Source organism: Oncorhynchus kisutch, linkage group LG10 (genome assembly GCF_002021735.2).
Source record: "Oncorhynchus kisutch isolate 150728-3 linkage group LG10, Okis_V2, whole genome shotgun sequence".
Classification (NCBI taxonomy): Eukaryota; Metazoa; Chordata; class Actinopteri; order Salmoniformes; family Salmonidae; genus Oncorhynchus; species Oncorhynchus kisutch.
In genome coordinates this window covers 23,062,730-23,087,853 of record NC_034183.2, presented here as the reverse complement: position 1 = coordinate 23,087,853, position 25,124 = coordinate 23,062,730, and the positions used below count along the sequence as shown (strand labels likewise).

Below are 25,124 nucleotides of genomic sequence, written 5' to 3'. Positions count from 1 at the left end.
GGGTTCTGAGCGCCGTTCTCAGATTATTCTTTTTCTGTAAAGTAAAAAAATCGGGCACAGCGGTTGCATAGAGGATACATTTATCTTTAATTCTGTGAATAACACTTGCATCTTTTATCAATGTTTATTGTGAGTATTTCTGCAAAATCACCGGATGTTTTGGAATCAAAACATTTCTGCACGTAACGCACTAATGTAAACTGAGATTTTTTATATATATATATATGCACATTATCAAACAAAACACACAATACATGTATAGCATGATGTCCTATGAGTGTCATCTGATGGGGATAATCAAAGGTTAGTGGTTCATTTTATCTATATTTATGCCTTTGTGACTGTGAAATATCGCTCTGTGTGTTTTTGAATTTGGTGGTCATCTAACATAAATATATGTTGTTTTCGCTGTAAAACATTTTAAAAATCGGACACGGTGGGTAGATTAACAAGATGTTTATCTTTCATTTGCTGTATTGGACTTGTTAATGTGTGAAAGTTAAATATTTCGAAATAATATTTTTATCAGCTGATTGGGAGGGCGTGTTCCCTTCAGGGAACTCCTTGTGCCCCCCTAGCCCCAACAGGTTCCTCTTGAAACTAGGGGGCACTATTTTAATTTTTGGAAAAATAACATTCCCAAAGTAAACGGGCTATTTTTCAGGACCAGATAATAGAATATGCATATAATTGACAGCTTAGGATAGAAAACACTGTAAAGTTTCCAAAACTGTAAAAATATTGTCTGTGAGTATAACAGAACTGATATTGCAGGCGAAAGCCTGAGAAAAATCAAATCAGGAAGTGAATCTTATTTAGAAACCTCTACGTTCCTATTTTGTCCCTATTGAGCAGTGAAAGGGATATCAACCAGATTCCATTTTCTATGGCTTCCCTAATGTGTGTAGTGTCACCAGACATAGTTTCAGGCTTTTATTTTGAAAAATTAGCGTGAGCGACAACATTGCGTCAGTGGTCAGCTGGTGGCTCTCAGTGATTTGTGCGTAATAGACAAATGCGGCCATTGTTTCTCTCGCTCCTACTAAGAAGCCAACTGTCCCGGTTGATATATTATCAAATAGATATTTGAAAAACACCTTGAGGATTGATTATAAAAGAACGTTTGCCATGTTTCTGTCGATATTCTGGATCTAATTTGGAATATTTTTCGGCGTTGTCGTGACCGCAGTTTCCGGTGGATTTCTCAACCAAACGTGAAGAACAAACAGATGTATTTCGGCTATAAAAACAATCTTTATCGAACAAAATGAACATTTGCAAGGTAAACAAGGTAAACGATTTTCGTGACCAAGTTGCCTGCTGCTAGCTGGACATAATGCTATGCTAGGCTATCGATAAACTTATACAAATGCTTGTCTTGCTTTGGCTGTAAAGCATAATTTCAAAATCTGAGATGACAGGGTGATTAACAAAAGGCTAAGCTATGTTTCACTATATTTCACTTGTGAATTCATGAATATTTTCTCGTAATATTTTTGTCCGTTGCATTATGCTAATTAGTGTCAGTTGATGACAATTGTGTCAGTTGATGACAAAGTATTAACATAAGGGGGCTGAATAATTTTGCACGCCCAATTTTTCAGTTTTTGATTTGTTAAAAAAGTTTGAAATATCCAATAAATGTCGTTCCACTTCATGATTGTGTCCCACTTGTTGTTGATTCTTCACAAAAAAATACAGTTTTATATCTTTATGTTTGAAGCCTGAAATGTGGCAAAAGGTCGCAAAGTTCAAGGGGGCCGAATACTTTCGCAAGGCACTGTAGCTAGCAGGCCTAGCTGGTTAGCAGAATGGGCCTTCAGCGGGCGTTGCGCCTGAGGGGCCTGTTGGAGTCCTCTGGCAGATTATGTCGGTATTCCAGTCGTAGGGGATCTGCGGGGTTCCATGCCCCGTACCGGCTGTAGAAGGGGTCTGGATATTGTAGCCCAAGAGTATGCTTCGGTGGTAGCACAGGAGCCCTGATGGGGCTAGCTTCAAGCTAAATGGTGCTTGGTCTGGGATGGGAACGCTAGCCAGGAGTAGTCATCCGGGATTGCGGTTAGCTCGTTGTGAAGATCCAGATGAAAATGTTCAGGATCCGGGGTTAAAAAATAGTAGGTCCGTTATGCTCTGGTTAGAGTCACGTTGTTCAAACTGGCGAGAGCTTTCCGAGCTGAAGGTTAGCTGATGGCCGCTGGCAATGGTTTGCTGACTGATAGCTGGTAGTTCGCTGGTCAGCTTCAGTTGAGGGATTCCAGATCCGAAGTAAATACTTAAAAAAAAAAAGCAGATCCACGCCACATTTGGTGAGGCGAGTTGCAGGAGAATATTTAGATGTTGAGGTTTAGCAAAATATTTTAAAGCTATGCGAAGAAAATATGTAAGACAATATATACAAGGGACACGACAGGACAAAGATGTCTGACTGCTACGCCATCTTGGAAAGATGCTACGCCATCCTTGATCATTTGAATGAGATTGAGGGCATCTAGCTTAGATTGTAGGACGGCCGGGGTGTTAAGCATATCCCAGTTTAGGTCACTTAGCAGTACGAACTCTGAAGATAAATGGAGGGCAATCAATTCACATATGCTGTCCAGGTTACTGCTGAGGGGGAACTGTAACAAGAGGTAATGGTGAGAGACTTGTTTCTGGGAAGGTGAATTTTTAAAAGTAGAAGCTCAAATGGTTTAGGTACAGACTTAGCGTGTAGAGTTCTGTATTACTATCTCTGAAGTAGATTGCAACTCCGCCCCCTTTGGCAGTTCTATCTTGTCAGAAAATGTTGTAGTTGGGGATGGAAATTTCAGGATTTTTGGTGGCCTTCCTAAGCCAGGATTCAGACACGGCTAGGACATCAGTGTTGGTGGAGAGTGCTAAAGCAGTGAATAAAACAAACTTAGGGAGGAGGCTTCTGATGTTAACTTCTCTAGGGTAGGGGGCAGCATTTGGAATTTTGGATTAAAAGCGTTCCCAAATTAAACTGCCTTCTACTCAGGCCCAGAAGATAGGATATAAAACACTTGAACGTTTCCGAAACTGTTAAAATAGTGTCTGTGAGTATAACATAACTGATTTGGCAGGCGAAAACCTGAGAAAAATCCATTCAGGAAGTAGGATTTTTTGTTGTTGTAGTTTTCTATTCAATGCCATTACAGTATCCATTGACTTAGGACTCAAATTGCAGTTCCTATGCCTTCCACTAGATGTCAACAGTCTTTAGAAATTGTTTCAGATTTGTATTCTGAGAATACCGAGAGAGTGCCTTTCTTGTTTACCTTTTATATTGACGACGTTATTGTCCGGTTGAAATGTAATCGACTATTTAGGCTAAAAACAACCTGACGATTGAATATTAACATCGTTTGACATGTTTCTATGAACTTTACGGATACAATTTGAATTTTTTTGCCTGCCTGTTGTTACTGCGTTTGAGCCTGTGGATTACTGAAGAAAACATGCAAACAAAACTGAGGTTTTTGGATATAAAGAGAGACTTTATGAACAAAAGGTAAATTTATTGAATAAATGAATGTCTTCTGAGTGCAACCCTATGAAGATCATCAAAGGTAAGTGATTCATTTTATCTCTATTTCTGACTTGTGTAACTCTTCTACTTGGCTGGTTACTGTTTGTAATGATTTGTCTGCTGGGCTATGTTCTCAAATAATCGTACGGTATGCTTTTGCCGTAAAGCATTTTTTAAATCTGACACCGTGGTTGGATTCACAAGAAGTTAATCTTTAAACCTATGTAAAATGGTTGTATCTGAATTTGTCGTTCTGCAATCTCACTGGATGTTGGCCAGGTGGGACGCTAGCCTGGCCAACATACCCTAGAGAGGTTAACATGCATGAAACCAAGGCTTTTACGGTTACAGACGTTAACAAATCGGAGTGCCTGGGGAATGGGAGTGGTGTTGGGGGCTGCAGGGACTGGATTAACCTCTACATCACCAGAGGAGCAGAGGAGTAGGATCAGGGTGCGGCTAAAGGCTATAAGAACTGGTCGTCTAGTGCATTCGGAACAGACAATAAAAGGAACAGATTTCTGGGCGTGGAAGAATAGATCCAAGGCATAATGTGCAGACAAGGGTATGGTAGGATGTGAATACAGTGGAGCTAAAGCTAGGCAATGAGTGACGATGAGAGAGGCTTTGTCTCTAGAGGCACCAGTTAAGCCAGGTGAGGTCACCTCATGTGTGGGGGGTGGGACTCCAGGGCTATCTAAGGCATATTGAGCAGGGCTGGGGGCTCTACAGTGAAAAAAGACAATATTTATTGATTCAGGGGGTTGAATACTTATGGAATCAAGATATATTAGTGTTTTTTTTCCATTAATGGACAACAATTTTGCGTAGAACCTTGTCAAATAATTCCCTTTTAAATCCCACTTTGTTACACAACAAAATGTTGAAAAAGTCTGTGTGTGATTACATTCTGAAGGCACTTATAAAACCATATGCGTCATGATTCCCGGTCTTGTCCCCTTTGTACTTCTTAAGGTTCCTCCACCTTTTTAAATTTATTTTTAAATGGGCTAATTTATTTACTCTTATACAACGGGTGGGTCTAATCCTGAATTCTGATTGGTTAAAACCGCATTCCAGCCAGTGTCCATTCCACAAGTCACCACCGCCTAAATCTATGATGTTAAAATTCTTATTTACTCTGTTCCATCGGACTGCGCAATCCACTGTGTCATCAGCCCAGCCAGGCAATTTATAAACTTCTCCACTATAAAAACATCTAGACATTATCTCACATTTCTTTTACACTAACATTTAGCTTTCAACAGCGGAGATTTGTATAAACCTTGTCTGTCTTTCCGACATTTACAACATTGTTTCAGTTTTGAAATTCGATCTCCAGCTGTCCCATATAAATGAACGTGTCGGGATGAGACAAACAGGTAGGCAGCATTTCTCAGCCAGTCGAAATCATATGATTCAGCTGGCATCATTTTTATTGATATATATACAAAGACATTTATTTTTTTAAAGGTATAAAAACCGAAGTGCAGCTAGTTTGTAGTTTTTCCAGTTCAGTTTGAAGTGATTGTGTTAGCTGTGTTGTTGGCTAGCTCCTCTTGAAACAACAGTGTCCTGATGAGTGAGTACTTTTTGTATGCCAGGCAAAATCAAGAGTCATTAGCTCATTGTTATGGATGTATCCAAATAAATGTCACTAGAAAACTGCTTAAACAAATGCAAATGCAGCTACTTTGCTGATATTCTGGCTGCACTTTTGACGTGACTGTAAGTTAGTCGTAGTTGGCAAGCAAGAGATAAGAAAGTTGCCAGGTAGCATTCCAGTGGAACATTGCGGCCATAGATACAGAACAAAAAGACTGAAAGACTGGGTCACGCCTCTAGCAACCGAACCGATAGAATGAACGACCAGCCGGCTTAGGTAGCAACCCTAGATTTATGTCGGGACTATATCTTGTGGAAGGATGAAATAGTATGAATAAATTAATCAAAACGTTTTTAATGAAAATATGTCAATCATTATTTGAATGTTGGTCATGCAAATTCTCTAAAAAGACTTTGGAGGCGGCTTATGGTAGAGAAATTAACATGAATTAACATTAGCTCTGGTGAACATTCCTGCAGTCAGCATGCCAATTGCACGCTCCCTCAACTTGAACATACAGTATGTAGAAAGAACGAAGCCGGTGATTGGAGGATATATTGACACAATCCCCGTGCCAATATATCCTCCAAACACCGGCTTCTCGGTCATTATCACTTAAGTGATTGCGACAGTATGTCAATGTTTTTAAATGTTAGGAGTCATTTCTAAGCTCCATGATTCTTTCCAGCAGCGCTCTATTCTTGTTTGGTCTCCATGGCAACCTCTGTTTGTCAGTGTCTTAGTCACTTCACTGTGGTCACATTCTAACCATCAGTGCAAGAATAATGAAAAAGTTAGACCAGGGTCTTCAATCTGCTTTAAAATCTATGGCCTTCATGTAGATTTCTACCTCAAATACCTCATACCTCTTCACATTGATCTGGTACTGTGTAGCTTCATTCTTGTGTATTTTATTTTATTCCTCTTGTGGAATGCCTAAGCGCCATAATTCATTCCAGCAGCGCTCCATTCTTGCTTGGTCTCCATGGCAACCTCTGTTTGTCAGTGTCTTAGTCATTTCATCGTGGTCACATTCTAACCATCAGTGCAAGAATAATGATAAGGGTAGACCAGGGACTTCCTCTGAATTATTAATGCACAGAGAAAACTGTGGGTTGTGTCCTGTTTTATTACTTACACTGAACAAAAATATAAATGCAACATGTAAAGTATGGGTCACATGTTTCATCAGCTGAAATAAAAGATCCCATAAGTGTTACATATTCACAAAAAGCTTATTTCTCTCAAATTGTGTGCACAAATTTGTTTACATCCCTGTTGGTGAGCATTTCTCCTTTACCAAGATAATCCATCTACCTGACAGGTGTGGCATATCAAGAAGGTGATGAAACAGCATGACCATTACACAGGTGCCCCTTGTGCTGGGGACAATAAAAGGCCCTCTAAAACAACACACTGCCACAGATGTTCAAGTTTTGAGGTAGTGTGCAATTGGCATGCTGACTGCAGGAATGTTCACCAGATCTGTTGCCAGTAAATTTAATGTTAATTTCTCCACCATAAGCCGCCTTCCTTTTAGAGAATTTGGCAGTACATCCAACCGGTCTCACAACATCAGACGTTGTGTGGGTGAGTGGTTTTATAATGTCAACGTTGTGAACAGAGTGATCCATGGTGGCAGTGGGGTTATGGTATGGGCAGGCGTAAGCTATGGACAACAAACACAATTTCATTTTATCGATGGCAATTGAATGATTTTCTCATATGAACTGTAAAATTCAGTAAAATCTTTGAAATTGTTGCATGTTGTGTTTATATTTTTTGTTCAGTATATATCATGTAGACGACACTGAAGTGGCCTAGTTACAGTTTTTAAATCGGTTTGAAATCATGTACATATCTACCTCAAATACCTCGTAACTGCATATTGATCTGGTACTCCCTGTATATAGCTCCTTTCTTGTGTGTTTTATTTTATTCCTCTTGTGTTACTATTTTATTTGAATTATTACTTTTAAACTGCACTATTGGGAAGGGCCCGTAAGCAAGCATTTCATGGTAAAGTCTACACCAGTTGTATTCAGGGCATGTGACAAATAAAATTTGATTTGACGACAGGATTTGAAGTAACGTTTCTATGTGGTAATTCAGGTTTGAAGAAGCATGCTGCACCTCATCTGTATGTTATCTGCCATTTTGTAAGACGTGACATTTGCATCTTTGCAGCTTCCTGACTCTTTGCCTAACGGGTTGAATTACCCACAGGCAGGCGGCCACCACCACCACCACCCCCACCAATCACAGACCATGATCGTGACATCCACATCGGCCACACCCCCACACCGCTCAGTGCGGGACCAGCAGTATGAGGGTGCCATCAACAAGATCTCCATCCAACAGTACCAGTCTCCCCTGCCCATGGCCACCACCACCCGTCCCCAGAGTGCACGCTGCCTCATCCAGACCAAAGGCCAGAAGAGCATGGACGACTTCCAGGAGCAGGTTGGCCATTACTCTTTCTCTCTCTTTCTCTCTCTGTCTCTTTGATTGTCTCGGTGTGTCTCTCTCTCTCTGTCTCTATGTCTCTTTGATTGTCTCTGTTTCTCTCTCTCTGTCTCTCTATATGTGTCTTTGGTTGTCTCTGTGTTTCTCTCTCTCTCTCTCTCTGTCTCTCTATCTGTCTTTGATTGTCTCGGTGTTTCTCTCTCTCTCTGTCTCTATGTCTCTTTGATTGTCTCTCTATATGTGTCTTTGGTTGTCTCGGTGTTTCTCTCTCTCTCTCTCTCTCTCTCTCTCTGTCTCTCTATATGTCTCTTTGATTGTCTCGGTGTTTCTCTCTCTCTCTTTGATTGTCTCAGTGTTTCTCTCTTTCTTTCTGTTTTTGTCTGTCTGTGTTTCTCTCGCTCACCCCCTCCATTTCAATCATCTTTTCACTCTCTTTCTCCCGCTCTCTCCCTTTCTCTCAATCTGTCACCAACAGATCTCTGAGAGGCCTATATTATGGCTAGCGGTATATAGAGAGGAGAGATGTTGCACCATATAATTGCACAGTTATACAATACCAAATGTCTATTTTTGGCATGATGTTGTTTTTGTGTTTTGGCAGTTCTGTGTGCGGATAGAGAAGAATCCAGGTTTAGGGTTCAGCATCTCAGGGGGAATCAGTGGCCAAGGGAACCCTTTCAAGCCTTCTGACATGGTAAGATTAAAGCAACTAAATGTTCTCTGTGTGCATCTGATTCTGTGCAGTCTGTGCCATAGGAACATGTTCCATTTTTCTCTTATTCCTTAAGGTGTTTCAATAACCACTGCACATCACTGTATGTTTCACTTCAGAGTTTCCATGGTAACAGGTGCTGCTGCATTGCTGTATGGGGTGCTGCAGTTGACTTGGTTAACTTTGAACCGTTTTATTATATGCCAATGATGAGCAAGAATCAAGAAAAGGCAACACTTTTGCGGCAATGATTTGTAATGTAGTCAGTCATAAGGTTGGCGAATGTCAAATAGTTCAATAATGTCTTGTTGCCATGTAACAGCAAAGAAAAGAGCCAGTGAGAAAAATGTTTATAGATTTCCATTTAGAATTTTCTGAAATCAGTTATGTTGTTGCCACTGGCAACATTTTCTCTTATTATTCGTTTTAAGATATCAAAGCCTAGTTTCTTCTCATTGACATTAGATTTGTATGGGGAAGGTCTTGTAAGCCATAGGAATTGAACTCAGATTCAATGTTGTGTCAAAATTGTTATAGCCATTGAATGTGTTGTATATTTTGTGTGCATATCATCTCCCATCTTAACACCCCACTGAAAGGTGGTGCATGCTGATTGCTGAGGATATCTTCTGAGGGCCTGCTTTCCCGTGATGCCTCAAGGAGTCCCTGCTGTAATAATACCTGAGTCATTAGATGATAGTAACGTAATTCGGGTTCAAGTGAGGTTTAACTGTGTTGATTGAGGCTCTTCATATAGTATTATATAGTTTAAACGCATGCAAAGATTGGTATACTTATAATCTCTGCCTTGACTAGACATTTTTTTGAAACATGCAATGGAAAATACATCCCCCCCAGTGTCCATATTTTTGGAAATATAGATTTTTTTTAAGTAACTCTTTTAGTACTGTTAAAATGTTTTCATTAAAGGTAGATGTAAATGCCATGTAAGTACACCTAGTTCTTGAATTTAACCAACAGCACACATAGACTTCCATTTTTTTTTTATTGTGATAAATCCTTATTATAGTTGTCTGCTTTTTACAGACTAGTTAAACCTATCAAGTTAATATTTGCAACAGCATGTCAATCAAAATCACGCACAGATCTTGAGTTCGAGGAAAATACAAACAAAAGCAACAAACAACCAGTTTGAAAGGCACAGATTCTAAACCATCTTCACCATGTGGTTCCTAATCTCATATCACTTTTGACTTATAGGGTATCTTTGTTACTAGGGTACAGCCTGATGGACCGGCCTCCAACCTGCTACAGCCTGGGGACAAAATACTGAAGGTAACCGTGTTCTTCATCACCGCATCGATCATCGTTGTCCTCTGAGTCTGTGAGCACATCCTCCCTCCTCCACATTGCCTGTAGAGGCTTTGCATGTGGCATTTTGTGCTGGATGTACGTGTGTCTACCAAGTGAGCATGGTCCTCTGTTTTGACCTCTGTCAAACTTCCAACATGCTTTACTTGTCCCTAAGTCAGACAAAAGGAAGAGTGGTTATTGTTTCCTAATAAAGGCCAATGGAAACAGATTTAATCTAAGTGGATCACATACAAGTAACTTTACTGATATAAGATTCCTAATGTGATGTTTTAGATGCCTGAAGACTAAGTAGTAACCAGCAATGTATTGTGCTGGATGAATTGATTTGTTTCTGAAATACTAGTGAAGGTCAAAGTACAACCTGGCCCGTATCTACAAAGCGTCTAAGAGTAGAAAATTGGTTGTGCTGAGAATAGAGACATTTTACTCCTACTCTTATGAGTAAAAATAAAAGCTATGCATGAAGCCTCTTTCATAAGAGTCCCACCTAGTCGCCAGATATTTAGAGGAGACCTCATGAGCTGTCCAAACAAGTGAAGACTAACCAGCAGATGTCTTGATAATAGAAAAGTGTAGCACTGCAGCGAGTCAGTAGTTACTAGCTCTGACTTTGCTAATGGCTACTTTATTGAGGAAAAATGTACTCACTATGACTGTGATATGTGGTTGTCCCACCTAGCTATCTTCAGATGAATGCACTGTATGTCGCTCTGAATAAGAGCTTCTGCTAAATGACAAAAATGCTAAATGTTCCTGCGCCACATGTAATTGCTTTGGAGTGGTTAAAAGAAGAAATGATCAAAACATATCTGATCAATCCATTAGTAATCTAGACCTAGACTACATGCAACAGTTGTGCTTTTCACAATGATTTCACACAAGGGCAATTTCCCATGATATTCAAACACTTACAGTATTAACCACTAGACTAATAAATAAACACATTTTTTTCTTTCAATTATTTAATTAACCTACATAATGTTATTTCAAGTTATCCCTTTGGAGCACAATATCACATTGGTAAAAAGATTCCTAAATTGACCATGCCTATCGTTTGGGCAATTGAAGGCAACTAGGGCCTATGTTAGCTTTGATTGTGTTTGATGAAAATTATACAACCTGACTTGATGCCTACTGTGCCAAAGCGATATAGAGTTGTTTAACGGGAGTGACGAATGTGATATAACGGTAATATTATAGAAATTAAACTTTTAACAATTATCATAATTGGTTAAAAAAAGGTTATGCAGGCCAACATATTAGGCAATAATTAAGAATAGGCAAAGTTATCCTGTCAGGTGAAAATGATTTCAAACGTTTTACCATTTCAACATTTGGTGTAGCCTACAGTCACATTCAACATTATCAGAAGTGTGATATAGTTCACAGCTGGCGATGCTTCATCGCGATTTGGTTATTCCCAATCAAGCAATATCAATGTGCGTCATCACTATATTTCCTTTGCGGCACCTCAAACTCTCATGATTACCAGCTGAGTGAAACTTGTAAATTGATTAAATTACTCCTGGGTTTGTCGGAGCAGCGTCTTTACATCATCTTAAAACCTACTCTGAGCTGGGTTTTTTGTTGTCTTAAACACATTTTTAATAGGATTCCTAGCATATTTTCTGAGATGCTTTGTGGATACGACACCTTATCTCAACGTTTTTGATAACCTTGAAAGCCCTGCAGCCATTTTTTCTCAACTATTTTCTATACCTTTCAACTTTGCACTGTGCAGCAAATATTGTATTGGGTCTTCTCTTCTACTTCAGTATAATCAGATCCCTGAGTCTCTTTTTCTAAATATTTCAGGAGTCAACCTTTTAGGAAGAGCATAAGAGCTCTGCCACCCCATGCGATAAGACACGAATTACACACTATGATGTGGTGTTGTATTTAGCTTAGGTAGAGGGCTGTTATTTTAAAAGGAACTCACCATCACACAAACTGTAAATAGGATCGACACTGTCAGAGTAAGTGTTTACCATAGTGCAGAGAGGGAACTGTACCCTTTGTAGATTGTCAGATTCCTGGTCCATGTGAAGCTACTGTCAAGGCTAGTCAAACACCTGACAGTGAAGCCTACATGAACAAGCCAGGCTCTCTGTGCCAATACAATTTAATGGGATTGGAATAGTCCCTACAGTTATTGGCATGTCTCTTGTATCTCTGTGGCTTTAAATGTGTGCTTGTAGAAGCCCTCGCCCCTCGCCCACCCGTAGCCTGCAGAAGCAGAAACCTCTCTTCTCTTTCCACAGATGCAAGTGTTAGCTGAAGGACATACCTCTAAAGATCCACTTCTCTCCTCCTTCTCTCCTTTACAGCATGACCTCCTCCTCTTCCTGTATGCATCTCTCTGCTTTGTCTCTCCTCTTTTCCTTGACAGTGTTGTTTGTTTATCTCCTCTGAGCTAGGGCTGTTCCCAGTCCTCTCCGTGCCGCCCTGCCCCGCCCTGCCACTTCTCACTCACGTCACTCTGTTCACCCTCTGCTTAATTTTTGCATTGCAGGCCAATGGACATAGTTTTTTACACATGGAACATGAAACTGCTGTGTCTCTTCTGAAGAATTTCCAGAAAACTGTGGACTTAGTAATCTTGAGGGAGAGCACAATTTAAATATTTTTTTATAACACCATTGCTTCTCTCCCAACGGGTTGTGGAAATGTATACAACCAGTTTTTATCTAGGAACAGTGACATTTGCCGATTGCTGGACCAATGGCAAATACTAGTGCCAAATGTACTATAGGATACATATCTTATAACCTATCTATGAATTTTATGTAAACAGGAATTGTATCTCTTGAGTTGATGTGAAGGAAAGTCATTTTTATTGGAGGTTGGAGCAATTTTCTTAGTTTTTATTTGGACATTTTTTGCGTATTTATATTGCCTTTTATTTTGTACCTTTTTCATTGTAGCTTCTCATTTTACTCTCAGAGCATGAAAACACACTAGCTCTTTAGGAATTCTAATCACCATAAACACTGCCTCAACTTTGTATATGCCGTGGGTAAATATTTTCATTTACAATAAAGACATGAACAGTAGCGAGAGGATTGGGACAGAAATAAAATGTTTACAAAAAATCCTAGCTTACAGGGCCAATTTATAAAGTTTTTTATTTTGTATTATTTAATTATTCTAGGTTTTCCCACCGGTTTATTTCATTAATGTCTCTATACACTATATTGATTGTTATACCCAACCAGTCACTACATTATATAAGGTCGATTTTTGGTAGTTGCTCAATAATGTATATGTTTGCACAAATTAGCTACATTTTAAAAGTAGAAGCAATATTCAATCCCACATCTGAAAGGGTTTATTTTAGATTACAAGACTACCCTAGAGGGCCATCTGCTGGCTACATTGTGTTTACACGTATGTGCTGCAATTGCACCAAGGAGTATGTAATGTCACATACCCCCATATTCAACTCCTAAAGAATTTCCATACAGAAAAGTTGTAACATTGTTTCTCATCTGTTTGTGTTAAAAACAAAATAGTTTGTTCGCAATGATTTGAAGTAATTTTGATGTGCTTTTCAGCACCACTCTGTAGAACACAAATTACTTTCGATGTCTTCATTTTAAGCTCCGTTTATTATGAGAATGCACTATTGGAAAAGTATTCATGTGAGAATTATGTATATATATTTTTTAACAATGCTGCTGACCAGAATAGGCATTTCACTCTGTTCCATTTCTGGATGGATGTTCATTTTAAGTTCTGACATTACAGCATGCTTTCATGGTTATAATGGTCTTTGGATATGTTTTTTGGATGCATTCTCTGTGTTTTCAAATTTTGGGATCTCTCTCATAAAGAATTTTCTCTCATTGCAAACCGGTGAGGTTTACAAAGAGACATTATTATATTGTGACATTTGGTGCCATTTTATTACAATCAAAAACATATACCTTATGAGCCCTAACAATGTTTCATTACTATTTTTGTCAAATGTAGCATCAATTGTGACATTCTTGAGCAAAACCAAGCACCTATAACCCTATGGAGGGACCCTGGTTGAATTTGTGCCAAGCTAAGCTGGTACGTTGTACTTCAATATCCAGTAAATTACGAGTTAAAATATTCAAGATATTGTGAGAAAGTTTGATAATATAATTATTTTTACTAAATGTTTTCAGGTTATTATTCAGAATATATTGATATACCTTAGCTTTGCTCAAATTGCGAGATTTTATAAGGACAATGAAAAAGTATAGGTGAAGTACTTATGACTTGGAGAATAAAAGCTGTGCTATCAAATGTATAAAACCATATTTCTACAGTAATTGTGAATTTGTGTTATACAAATATATTATATATATATATATATATGAATATAAAAGAGTAATTTTTGTATATGTTTAAAATACAATTAAATATAAAGTGAATATATGGTACTATTCTGTCTAATTGCGGTGTTGATGTAAATAATGGTGACTGAAAACAAATTGAGATCATTTATTCATATAGATTGTGAATGTACTCCAAGCTTGTGCAGTATGAAGACTAACTGGACTTGAATGCTGCTTCATTTTTTTGTGCAAAAAGTAATTTTAACTATTGAAAGACAATAATTCTGTTAAGTTGGACAAATTTAGTGACAGTTTATTGTACTATTTATTTGCACATGCAAGTTTAATCCTTCCATTATTTTTATGTATTAACACAGATTGGTGAAGTGTGTGTGTGTAATATATATACACTGCTCAAAAAAATAAAGGGAACACTAAAATAACACATCCTAGATCTGAATGAATGAAATATTCTTATTAAATACTTTTTTCTTTACATAGTTGAATGTGCTGACAACAAAATCACACAAAAATTATCAATGGAAATCAAATTTATCAACCCATGGAGGTCTGGATTTGGAGTCACACTCAAAATTAAAGTTAGAAAACCACACTACAGGCTGATCCAACTTTGATGTAATGTCCTTAAAACAAGTAAAAATTAGGCTCTGTAGTGTGTGTGGCCTCCACGTGCCTATATGACCTCCCTACAACGCCTGGGCATGCTCCTGATGAGGTGGCGGATGGTCTCCTGAGGGATCTCCTCCCAGACATTGACTAAGGCATCCGCCAACTCCTGGACAGTCTGTGGTGCAACGTGGCGTTGGTGGATGGAGCGAGACATGATGTCCCAGATATGCTCAATTGGATTCAGGTCTGGGGAATGGGCGGGCCAGTCCATAGCATCAATGTCTTCCTCTTGCAGGAACTGCTGACACACTCCAGCCACATGAGGTCTAGCATTGTCTTGCATTAGGAGGAACCCAGGGCCAACCGCACCAGCATATGGTCTCACAAGGGGTCTGAGGATCTCATCTCGGGACCTAATGGCAGTCAAGCTACCTCATGATGGAGGATGTTGCAGGCAGCAGAACGTTCTCCACGGCGTCTCCAGACTCTGTCACGTCTGTCACATGTGCTCAGTGTGAACTGGCTTTCATCTGTGAAGAGCACAGGACGCCAGTGGCGAATTTGCCAATCTTGGTGTTCTCTGGCAAATGCCAAACGTCCTGCACGGTGTTGGGCTGTAAGCACAACCCCCACCTGTGGACGTCGGGCCCTCATACCACCCTCATGGAGTCTGTTACTGACCTTTTGAGCAGACACATGCACATTTGTGGCCTGCTGGAGGTCATTTTGCAGGGCTCTCGCAGTGCTCCTCCTGCTCCTCCTTGCACAAAGGCGGAGGTAGCTGTCCTGCTGCTGGGTTGTTGCCCTCCTACGGCCTCCTCCACGTCTCCTGATGTACTGGCCTGTCTCCTGGTAGCGCCTCCATGCTCTGGACACTATGCTGACAGACACAGCAAACCTTCTTGCCACAGCTCGCATTGATGTGCCATCCTGCACTACCTGAGCCACTTGTGTGGGTTGTAGACTCCGTCTCATGCTACCACTAGAGTGAAAGCACCGCCAGCATTCAAAAGTGACCAAAACATCAGCCAGGAAGCATAGGAACTGATAAGTGGTCTGTGGTCACCACCTGCAGAACCACTCCTTTATTGGGGGTGTCTTGCTAATTGCCTATAATTTCCACCTGTTGTCTATTCCATTTGCACAACAGCATGTGAAATGTATTGTCAATCAGTGTTGCTTCCTAAGTGGACAGTTTGATTTTACAGAAGTGTGATTGACTTGGAGTTGCATTGTGTTGTTTAAGTGTTCCCTTTATTTTTTTTGAGCAGTGTATATACACACAGCACCAGTCAAAAGTTTGGACACACCTACGCATTCAAGGGGTTTTCTTTATTTTGACTATTTCCTAAATTGTAGCGAAGACATCAAAACTCCGAAATAACACATGTAGTAACCATGTGTAACTACTCATGTAGTAACCAAAAAAGTGTTCAACAAATCAACATATGTTTATATTTGAGATTCTTCATAGTAGCCACCCTTTGCCTTGATGACAGTTTTGCACACCCTTGTCTTCACCTGGAATGCTTTTCCAACAGTCTTGAAGGAGTTCCCACATATGCTGAGCACTTGTTGGCTGCTTTTCCATCACTCTCCTTTTCCATCACTCTCCTTATTGGTCAAATAATCCTTACACAGCCTGTAGGTGTGTTGGGTCATTGTCCTGTTGGAAAAAAAAAGATAGTCCCACTATGCGCAAACCAGATAGAATGGTGTATTGCTGCAGAATGCTGTGGTTGCCGTGCTGGTTAAGTGTGCCTTGAATTTGAAATAAATCACTGACAGTGTCACCAGCAAAGCACCCCCACGCCATCACACCTCCTCCTCCATGCTTCATGGTGGGAACCACACGTGGAGATAATCCGCTCACCTACTCTGTGTCTCACAAATACACTGCGGTTGGAACCAATCATCTCAAATCTGGACTCATCAGACCTAAGGACAGATTTCACCACAGGTCTAATGTCCATTGCTTGTGTTTCTTGGCCCAAGCAAGTCTCTTATTATTATTGGTGTCCTTTAGAAGTGGTTTCTTTGCAGCAATTCGACCATGAAGGCCTGATTCACAAAGTCTTCTCTGAACAGTTGATGTTGAGATGTGTCTGTTACTTGAACTCTGTGAGGTGCAATCTGAGGTGCAGTTAATTGCAGATTTCTGAGGCTGGTAACTAATGAACTTATCTTCTGCAGATGAGGTAACTCTGGGTCTTCCTTACCTGTGGCAGTCCTCATGAGAGCCAGTTTCATCATAGCACTTAATGGTTTTTGCGACTGCACTTGAAGAAACTTTTACCCCCAAAAAATCCAGATTGACTGACCTTCATTTCTTCAAGTAATGATGTCTCTTTGCTCATTTGAGCTGTTCTTGCCATAATATGGACTTTGTCTTTTACCAAATAGGGCTAACTTCAGTAAATCAAATCAAATGTTATTTGTCACATACACATGGTTAGCAGATGTTAATGCGAGTGTAGCGAAATGCTTGTGCTTCTAGTTCTGACCATGCAGTAATATCTAACAAGTAATCTAACAATTTCACAACAACTAACTTATACACACAAGTGTAAAGGAACGAATACGAATATGTACATAAAAATAAAATGGATGAGCGATGGCCGAATGGCATAGGCAAGATGCAGTAGATGGTATAGAGTACAGTATATACATATGAGATGAGTAGTGACGGGTATGTAAACATTATAGAAAGTGGCATAGTTTAAAGTGACTAGTGATACATTTATTACATCCAATGTTAAAAGTGGCTAGAAATTGAGTCAGTATGTTGGCAGCAGCCACTCAATGTTAGTGATGGCTGTTTAACAGTCTGATGGCCTTGAGATAGAAGCTATTTTTCAGTCTCTCGGTAACAGCTTTGATGCACCTGTACTGACCTCGCCTTCTGGATGATAGCGGGGTGAACAGGCAGTGGCGCGGGTGGTTGTTGTCCTTGATGATATTTTTAGCCTTCCTGTGACCTCGGGTGGTGTAGGTGTCCTGGAGAACAGGTAATTTTCCCCCAGTGATGCGTTGTGCAGACCTCACTACCCTCTGGAGAGCCTTACTGTTGTGGGCAGAGCAGTTGCCGTACCAGGCAGTGATACAGCCCAACAGGATGCTCTCGATTGTGCATCTGTAAAAGTTTGTGAGTGTTTTTGGTGGCAAGCCGAATTTCTTCAGCCTCCTGAGGTTGGAGGTGCTGTTGCGCCTTCTTCACCACACTGTCTGTGTGGGTGGACCATTTCAGTTTGTCCGTGATGTGTATGCCGAAGAACTTAACTTTCCACCTTCTCCACTACTGTCCCGTCGATGTGAATGGGGGGGGGGGGGCTGTTTCCTGAAGTCCACGTTCATCTCCTTTGTTTTGTTGACGTTGAATGTGAGGTTATTTTCCTGACACCACACTCCAAAAGGCCCTCACCTCCTCCCTGTAGGCCGTCTCGTCGTTGTTGGTAATCGAGCCACACTGTAGTGTTGTCTGCAAATTTGATGATTGAGTTGGAGGCGTGCATGTCCACGTAGTCATGGGTGAACAGGGAGTGCAGGAGAGGGCTGAGGAAGCACCCTTGTGGGGCCCCAGTGTTGAAGATCAGCGGAGTGGAGATGTCATTTCCTACCCTCACTAACTGGGGGCGGCCCGTCAGGAAGTCCAGGACCCAGTTGCACAGGGCGGGGTCGAGACCCAGGGTCTCGAGCTTAATGACGAGTTTAGAGGGTACTGTGGTGTTAAATGCTGAGCTGTAATCGATGAACAGCATTCTTACATAGATATTCCTCTTGTCCAGATGGGTTAGGGCAGTGTGATTGCGATTGCGTCGTCTGTGGACCTATTGGGTCTACGGGGCGATAGTCATTTAGCTCAGTTACCTTAGCTTTCTTGGGAACTGGAACAATGGTGGCCCTCTTGAAGCATGTGGGAACAGCAGACTGGGATAAGGATTGATTGAATATGTCCATAAACACACCAGCCAGCTGGTCTGCGCATGCTCTAAGGATGCAGCTAGGGATGCCGTCTGGGCCGGCAGCCTTGCGAGGGTTAACGCATTTAAATTCTTTACTCACGTTGGCTGCAGTGAAGGAGAGCCCGCAGGTTTTGGTAGTGGGCCGTGTCGTTGGCACTGTATTGTCCTCAAAGAGAGCAAAGAAGTTGTTTTAATTTGTCTGGGAGCAGGACATCATGGTCGGCGACTGGGCTGGTTTTCGTTTTGTAGTCCGTGATTGACTGTAGATCCTGCCACATACCTCGTGTCTGAGCCGTTGAATTGCGACTCTACTTTGACTATATACTGACGCATAGCTTGTTTGATTGCCTTGCGGAGGGAATAGCTGCACTGTATTCGGTCATGTTTCCGGTCGCCTTGCCCTGATTAAAAGCAGTGGTTCGCGCTTTCAGTTTTGCACAGTTTCTGTTTGGGGAAGGTTTTAATAGTTGCTGTGGGTACAACATCACCGATGCACTTGCTAATAAACTCGCTCACCGAATCAGCGTATTCATCAATGTTATTTTTCGATGCTATGCAGAACATATCTCAGTCCACGTGATCGAAGCAATCTTGAAGCGCGGAATCAGATTGGTCGAAACAGCATTGAACAGACCTGAGCACGGGCATTTCCTAATTTAGTTTCTGTCTATAGATTGGGAACAACAAAATGTAGTCGTGGTCAGATTTTCTGTAAGGAGGGTGGGGCAGGGCTTTGTATCTGTCGCAGAAGATAGAGTAGCAATGGGCCAGAATTCTGTTGGTAGATAATGCGGTCGACATTTGATTGTAAGGAATTCTAGGTCAGGTGAGCAAAAGGACTTGAGTTCCTGTATGTTGTTATGATCACACCATGTCTCGTTAATCATAAGGCCCGCCCTTCTTCTTACCAGAGAGATGTCTGTTTCTGTTGGCGCGATGCGTGAAGAAACCAGGTGGCTCTACCGACTCCGATAGTGTGTCTCGAGTGAGCCACGTTTCCGTGAAAAAAAGAACGTTACAATCTCTGATGTCTCTCTGGAAGGCAACCCTTGCTTGGATTTCGTCTATCTTGTTGTCAAGAGACTGGATGTTGGCAAGTAGTAAACTCGGGAGCGGTGCCCGATGTGCCCATCTACGGAGCCTGACCAGAAGACCACTTCTTCTGCCCCTCCTGCGGCGCCGCTGTTTTGGGTCGCCTGCTGGGATCCGATCTATTGTCCTGGGTGGTGGACCAAACAGAGGATCCGCTTCGGGAAAGTCGTGTTCTTGGTCGTAATGTTAAGTTGACGTTGCTCTTATATCCAATAGTTCCTCCCGGCTGTATGTAATAAAACCTAAGATTTCCTGGGGTAACAATGTAAGAAATAATACATAAAAAAACAAAATACCACATAGTTTCCTGAGAACGATAAGCGAGGTGGCCATCTCTGTCGGCTCCCCTACAATGTCACAACACAACTGATTGGCTCAAACGAATTAAGAAGGAATGAATTTCCACAAATTAACTTTTAACAAGGCACATCTGTTAATTGAAATGCATTCCAGGTGACTACCTCATGAAGCTGGTTGAGAGAATGCCAAGAGTGTGCAAAGCAAGGCAAAGGGTCAAGGCAAAGGGTGGCTCCTTTGAAGAATCTCAAATATAAAATATATTTTGATTTGTTTAACACTTTTTTTGTTACTATATGATTCCATATGTGTTATTCAATAATGTTGATGTCTTCACTATGACTCTACAATGTAGAAAACAGTAAAAATAAAGAAAACTCTGGAATAAGTAGGTGTGTCAACTTTTTACTGGTACTATATATGTGTGTGTGTGTGTGTGTGTGTGTGTGTGTGTGTGTGTGTGTGTGTGTGTGTGTGTGTGTGTGTGTATATATATATATATATATATATATATATATATATATATATATATATATATGTATATGTGTGTATATATATGTATATATGTATGTGGGGGGGGGGGATTTAGAATGCATTTTGCAGATGCTATCTGTAAATATTTAAGATACATTTTTATAAATAATATTTAAAATTGAACAAAAAATGTTGTGCAGCAAATAACAGAGCCATTTTCGGCTTTGGATGTAAGTTTTTTCAGTATTTAAGAAGTGTTTTGAATAATGTATGAAAGTATATTGTACAAATAATAAAAATGTCACTTGTTATTCTCATGGTCCTCTGTGGTCTTTATATTGTACAATGATCATATCAAAAACAGTATTTCTTTCCCCTCTTGTACATTATGAAGTTAATTTGAACATATTTCATATAATGCAGTTGTGTATGTTTGTGAGATGTTTATATGATAAGGCTGGTATATTCTCGCTGCCCTCCACACTTCACTTCATTACCACTAGGTGGTGTTGTATCACATGTGATACCGTTTAGAAAATGAATAAAGACAACACTAACAAAGGATCAAAGCACCAAACACACCGCTGCCTTGTGCGTTTTTAATGTGGTTGGATTTGAATCCATATAGTTGTTCAAAAGTGACTGAAGAAGACAAATTACATTTTTTTAAAGGTACTGTAAACAATCTGAGTGTACAAAACATTAGGAACACATTCCTAATATTGAGTTGGAACCCCTTTTGCCCTCAGAACAGCCTCACTTCATCGATGCATGGCCTCTACAAGGTGTTGAAAGCATTCCACAGGGATTCTGGCCCATGCTGACTCCAATGCTTCCCACAGTTTTGTCAAGCTGGCTAGATGTCCTTTGGGTGGTGGACCATTCTTGACACACGGGAAACTGTTGAGCTTGAGAAACCCAGCAGGATAGCAGTTGTTGACACACTCAAACTGCCTGGCTCATTCTAACATACCCTGTTCAAAAGGCACCTAAATATTCCTTCTTGCCCATTCACCTTCTGAATGGCACACATATACAATCCATGTCTCAAGGCTTAAAAATCCTTCTTTAACCCATTTACTCCTTCATCTAAACTGTTTTATAATGGATTTAACAAGTTACTTCAATAAAGGATCATAGCTTTCACCTGGTCAGTCTATGTCATGGAAAGAGCAAGTGTTCCTAATTTGTACACTCAGTGTATCTCCACAGTGTCATTAGAAATTAATGATTGAGAATCATAGAATACTTAAAAAGTCTGTCTGGATCTGAGTATCAAACAGGTCAAGGTAAATCAGAAATGTATCAGATTATCTTACAATAACCATACATTCAAAAGTAAACCCATGCATGGGGCGGCAGGGTAGTGGTTAGAGCATTGGACTAGTAACCGGAAGGTTGCAAGTTCAAATCCCCGAGCTGACAAGGTACAAATCTGTCGTTCTGCCCCTGATCAGGCAGTTAACCCACTGTTCCTAGGCTGTCATTGAAAATAAGAATTTGTTCTTAACTGACTTGCCTAGTAAAATAAAAAATTATGTTCTGAAACATTGAATGCAAAATTTGCTAGTACACATGTTGTTGAAAAATAACACTTATTTTTCTCCATATATAGAGAAAAATAAGCCACACACTAAGACAGGCTTTTCAGTTTGGAATGCCATGAAACTTTGCTATTGGTTGATGATCTTGTAAACAATATTACAGCAGGGTCTCCCTATAGTTGTTGTTCAACAAACAACAAGATAAGTTACGCTTCAAATCATAGGCTCCAATGTCAAAATAAATGCAGTAAGTTTCCAGGTAGGAACCTGATACAGCACCTCCGGAACAACTTAAAACCTGTCAAAATATGACATGTCAAATGAATCATCAGTATAACTCATTACGTGTGTATATTACGATGATTACATCCCTTTAATGTAAGAATTTCCCTGTACTGTTTTAGGCCTGCTGTATCCTGTCCATCTGATAAATAAATAATACCTTGACGATCTGAGTGCTTACCTGGTGAATAACAGTGTGATGTCAGAGACAGAGTCCCTCATCTCCACAACCGTGAAGACCAAGCAGAGGCTCCCTCAAACACATCCAACAATGTCATTACAACAGTTAGCTGACATTCTCTATCAACAATGGCTTTTTCAACTGTGATAACTTTTCAGAGTGTTGTTATTCTTACCACACTGTTTGTGTTTTTCATCCAGAGACCTGGACTGTGGTGTGAGGTCACTGATATAAGCAGAGTACCTAGGAAGCACTGCAGCCAGCTGGTTCTTGCTGACACTGGCAATGGGCTCACTGTCCACCGCATTAAACAGGTCTTCAGGAACACACACCGCCTGCTTGTCACTGGGACCAGGGTCACACACACAAAACATTACTGACAGCACTACATTACATCACAACTATGCTCAAAGTGTGACTAAGCAATGCTATGGCATTGCAGTATCCTTTTGTGGTAGAACGTTTAAGGAGCTTCAAACACGGCCACAAAACAATAGTTCACGTGTTTTAATGGCGTGCACTTTGATCTTTGCTCATCTCTGTTGCCATCTGGATCCTCTTTAGATCAAAATGAAGAAGAAATAATCTACTCTGTCCAGAGATATGAGACAGTCTAGTAAATGAAAAGTGGCCTCTCCACAAAACCTTACAAAGTAAATGAAACGGTCTAGTCAGTGACTACGAGAACATGTCCTTCTGCATAGACAGAAAAAGACTGTACCTTTTATTCAACCCCTCAAGTATTTTATCAGTTTATTGGTTATTTTCTGTGGAGTACACAAAAATAATCAGATCACAGAGTCTAAATTGGCTACATTGAAACTCGACATTGAGGTTCATTGAGGTTCTACTGCATTGGTAAAACAAACAGGACTTTGTATGTATTTAGACATTGATGAGAAGTAGCTTCGAGAAGGTAATGAGATGTCATCCTCACAGTCAGGTCGCCGTGGATGTGTCTCAGAGGGTTGCCCTCCAGGGTCAGGATATTCAGTCTGAGCATTAGACCAAGGGCAGCTGGCAGACTGGCTCACACATACAAGGAAGACATACAGTAGAAAATCAACAACACTCAATGATAGCTCCAGGCAGTGAAACACTACACAGGACATTTTGGGGTGTTTTGACTTGTTGGTATTTGTGCTGTGTATACATGTGTTATATGCACAGGTGAAAGAGTATAGTATGCACTGAGGAGAAACCAGGGGAGATCAGATCAGGCAAACTTACCTGCTGATGTCATTGTTGATTAGGTCTAGGCACTCCAGGCCTTGAACTAGTGTGATTTCCTCAGGGACACTCTTTACCTTGTTGTCCCTCAGCTCCAATTCACTAAGAGTGTACAGATGTTTCACGTGCTCTGCCTCCACCTCAATCTGGTTATAACCCACAGGGCACACACTGGTTGAGTCAATGTTGTTCCAACATCATTTCAGTTAAATAACATTGAATTAGCGCAAAATAGATGTTGAATTGACGTCTGTGCCAAGTGGGTACCAACATGCAGCTCCTACCAGACAGGTGATATAAAGCTGTCAGAGATTGCATAGGCCATTTATTAATTTACAAATAATTCATACAGGTGATCTCATTAAGATTCAAAAGCTCTTCATCGAGGAAACCTGACCATCAGTATCCTTATCTTGAGCCTTGAGGAGGGCAGTTCAGGAAGAAAGAGCAGTTTGTTTTGTCTCAGACAGAGCTGGTCTAGAGACACCATTTGAGGCAAGATTGGAGGTATGCTCTCAAACTGATTATGTGTGCAGTCCAATCTGTGGAGGCATTCATACAGGATGTTATGCTTCAGCCATGGTTATGACAAGAATATTGAAGTGGACGCACACATTTCCATCCGGCAGACAATATATAGAAAGACTAAACAACAAAGAAAGCAAAAACCTGCTGCTAATGTTGTCTTACTTTCCATGACATTGATTCCTGAGGGAAGGTTCTTCAGCTTGTTGTTTAGAGAGGTTGGTTCAGTTTCACCAGATGATTCAAGTTGCCCAGACAGTCAGGGACGGCAGTAAGCTGGTTGTTGGAAAGATCCTTTCACCAACAATAGAAAAACAAGTCAGCGAGGATAATCAAAAGAGTTCGTCTAAGATAATCACTTTGTTACCTTGACATGTTTTCTCCTTCATCTTTTTTTCAATAGTGTTTTAAGCCCGATTCTGAGCTTACGATGTCATCCAGGTTAGTGAGCTGTCCCACTCCTTCTGGCAGCTCCTCCAGTGGATTCTGCTGCAGCTGGAGACAGCTGACGCCTTCAAACTAAGTAAAAATACTTTAAAGTATTGCTTAAGTCATTTTTTGGGGTATCTACTTTACTATTTATATTTTTCATTTACTTTTCCTTTCACTACAATCCGAAATATTTAGAAAAACGTTTTACTCCATATGTTTTCCCTGACACCCAAAAGTACTTGTTACATTTAGAATGCTTAGCAGGACAGGAATGACCAATTTCACGCACTTATCAAGAGACAATCCCTGGTCATCTCTACAGCCTCTGATCTGGCTGACTCTGTAACGGCAGATTTCCTCTTCGTCTGAAGAAGAGTAAGGATCGGACCAAGATGCAGCGTGGTAAGTGTTCATGACCATTTATTAAAAACAAACCGAACACTGAAATACAAAACAATAAACGATGTGATGAAAACAAAAACCAAAACAGTACCGTGTGGCGACAAACACTCACACGGAA

General features: G+C 40.5%; 1 protein-coding gene and 1 pseudogene across 6 annotated transcripts in view; one reads left to right on the top strand and one right to left on the bottom strand.

The window, feature by feature from the left end:
• Positions 1 to 14,423, top strand: part of LOC109897937 (leucine-rich repeat-containing protein 7-like) — a 129,338-nt gene extending 114,915 nt beyond the window's left edge. For 4 of the 6 annotated variants that reach the window (XM_031833339.1, XM_031833338.1, XM_031833343.1 and 1 more), the window contains 4 exons: positions 7,323 to 7,598; positions 8,203 to 8,295; positions 9,535 to 9,609; positions 12,161 to 14,423. In XM_031833339.1, coding sequence (XP_031689199.1) covers positions 7,323 to 7,598; positions 8,203 to 8,295; positions 9,535 to 9,609; positions 12,161 to 12,268 — 552 coding nt within the window. In that variant the 3' untranslated portion in view covers positions 12,269 to 14,423. Of the gene's footprint in view, positions 1 to 7,322; positions 7,599 to 8,202; positions 8,296 to 9,534 lie in introns of all 6 variants that reach the window. The other 2 variants (XM_031833342.1, XM_031833341.1) reach the window with 2 other exon arrangements.
• A 7,990-nt stretch (positions 14,424 to 22,413) lies between these two features.
• LOC109898785 (leucine-rich repeat-containing protein 40-like) lies at positions 22,414 to 24,817 on the bottom strand (annotated as a pseudogene).
• Between the last annotated feature and the right edge of the window lie 307 nt (positions 24,818 to 25,124).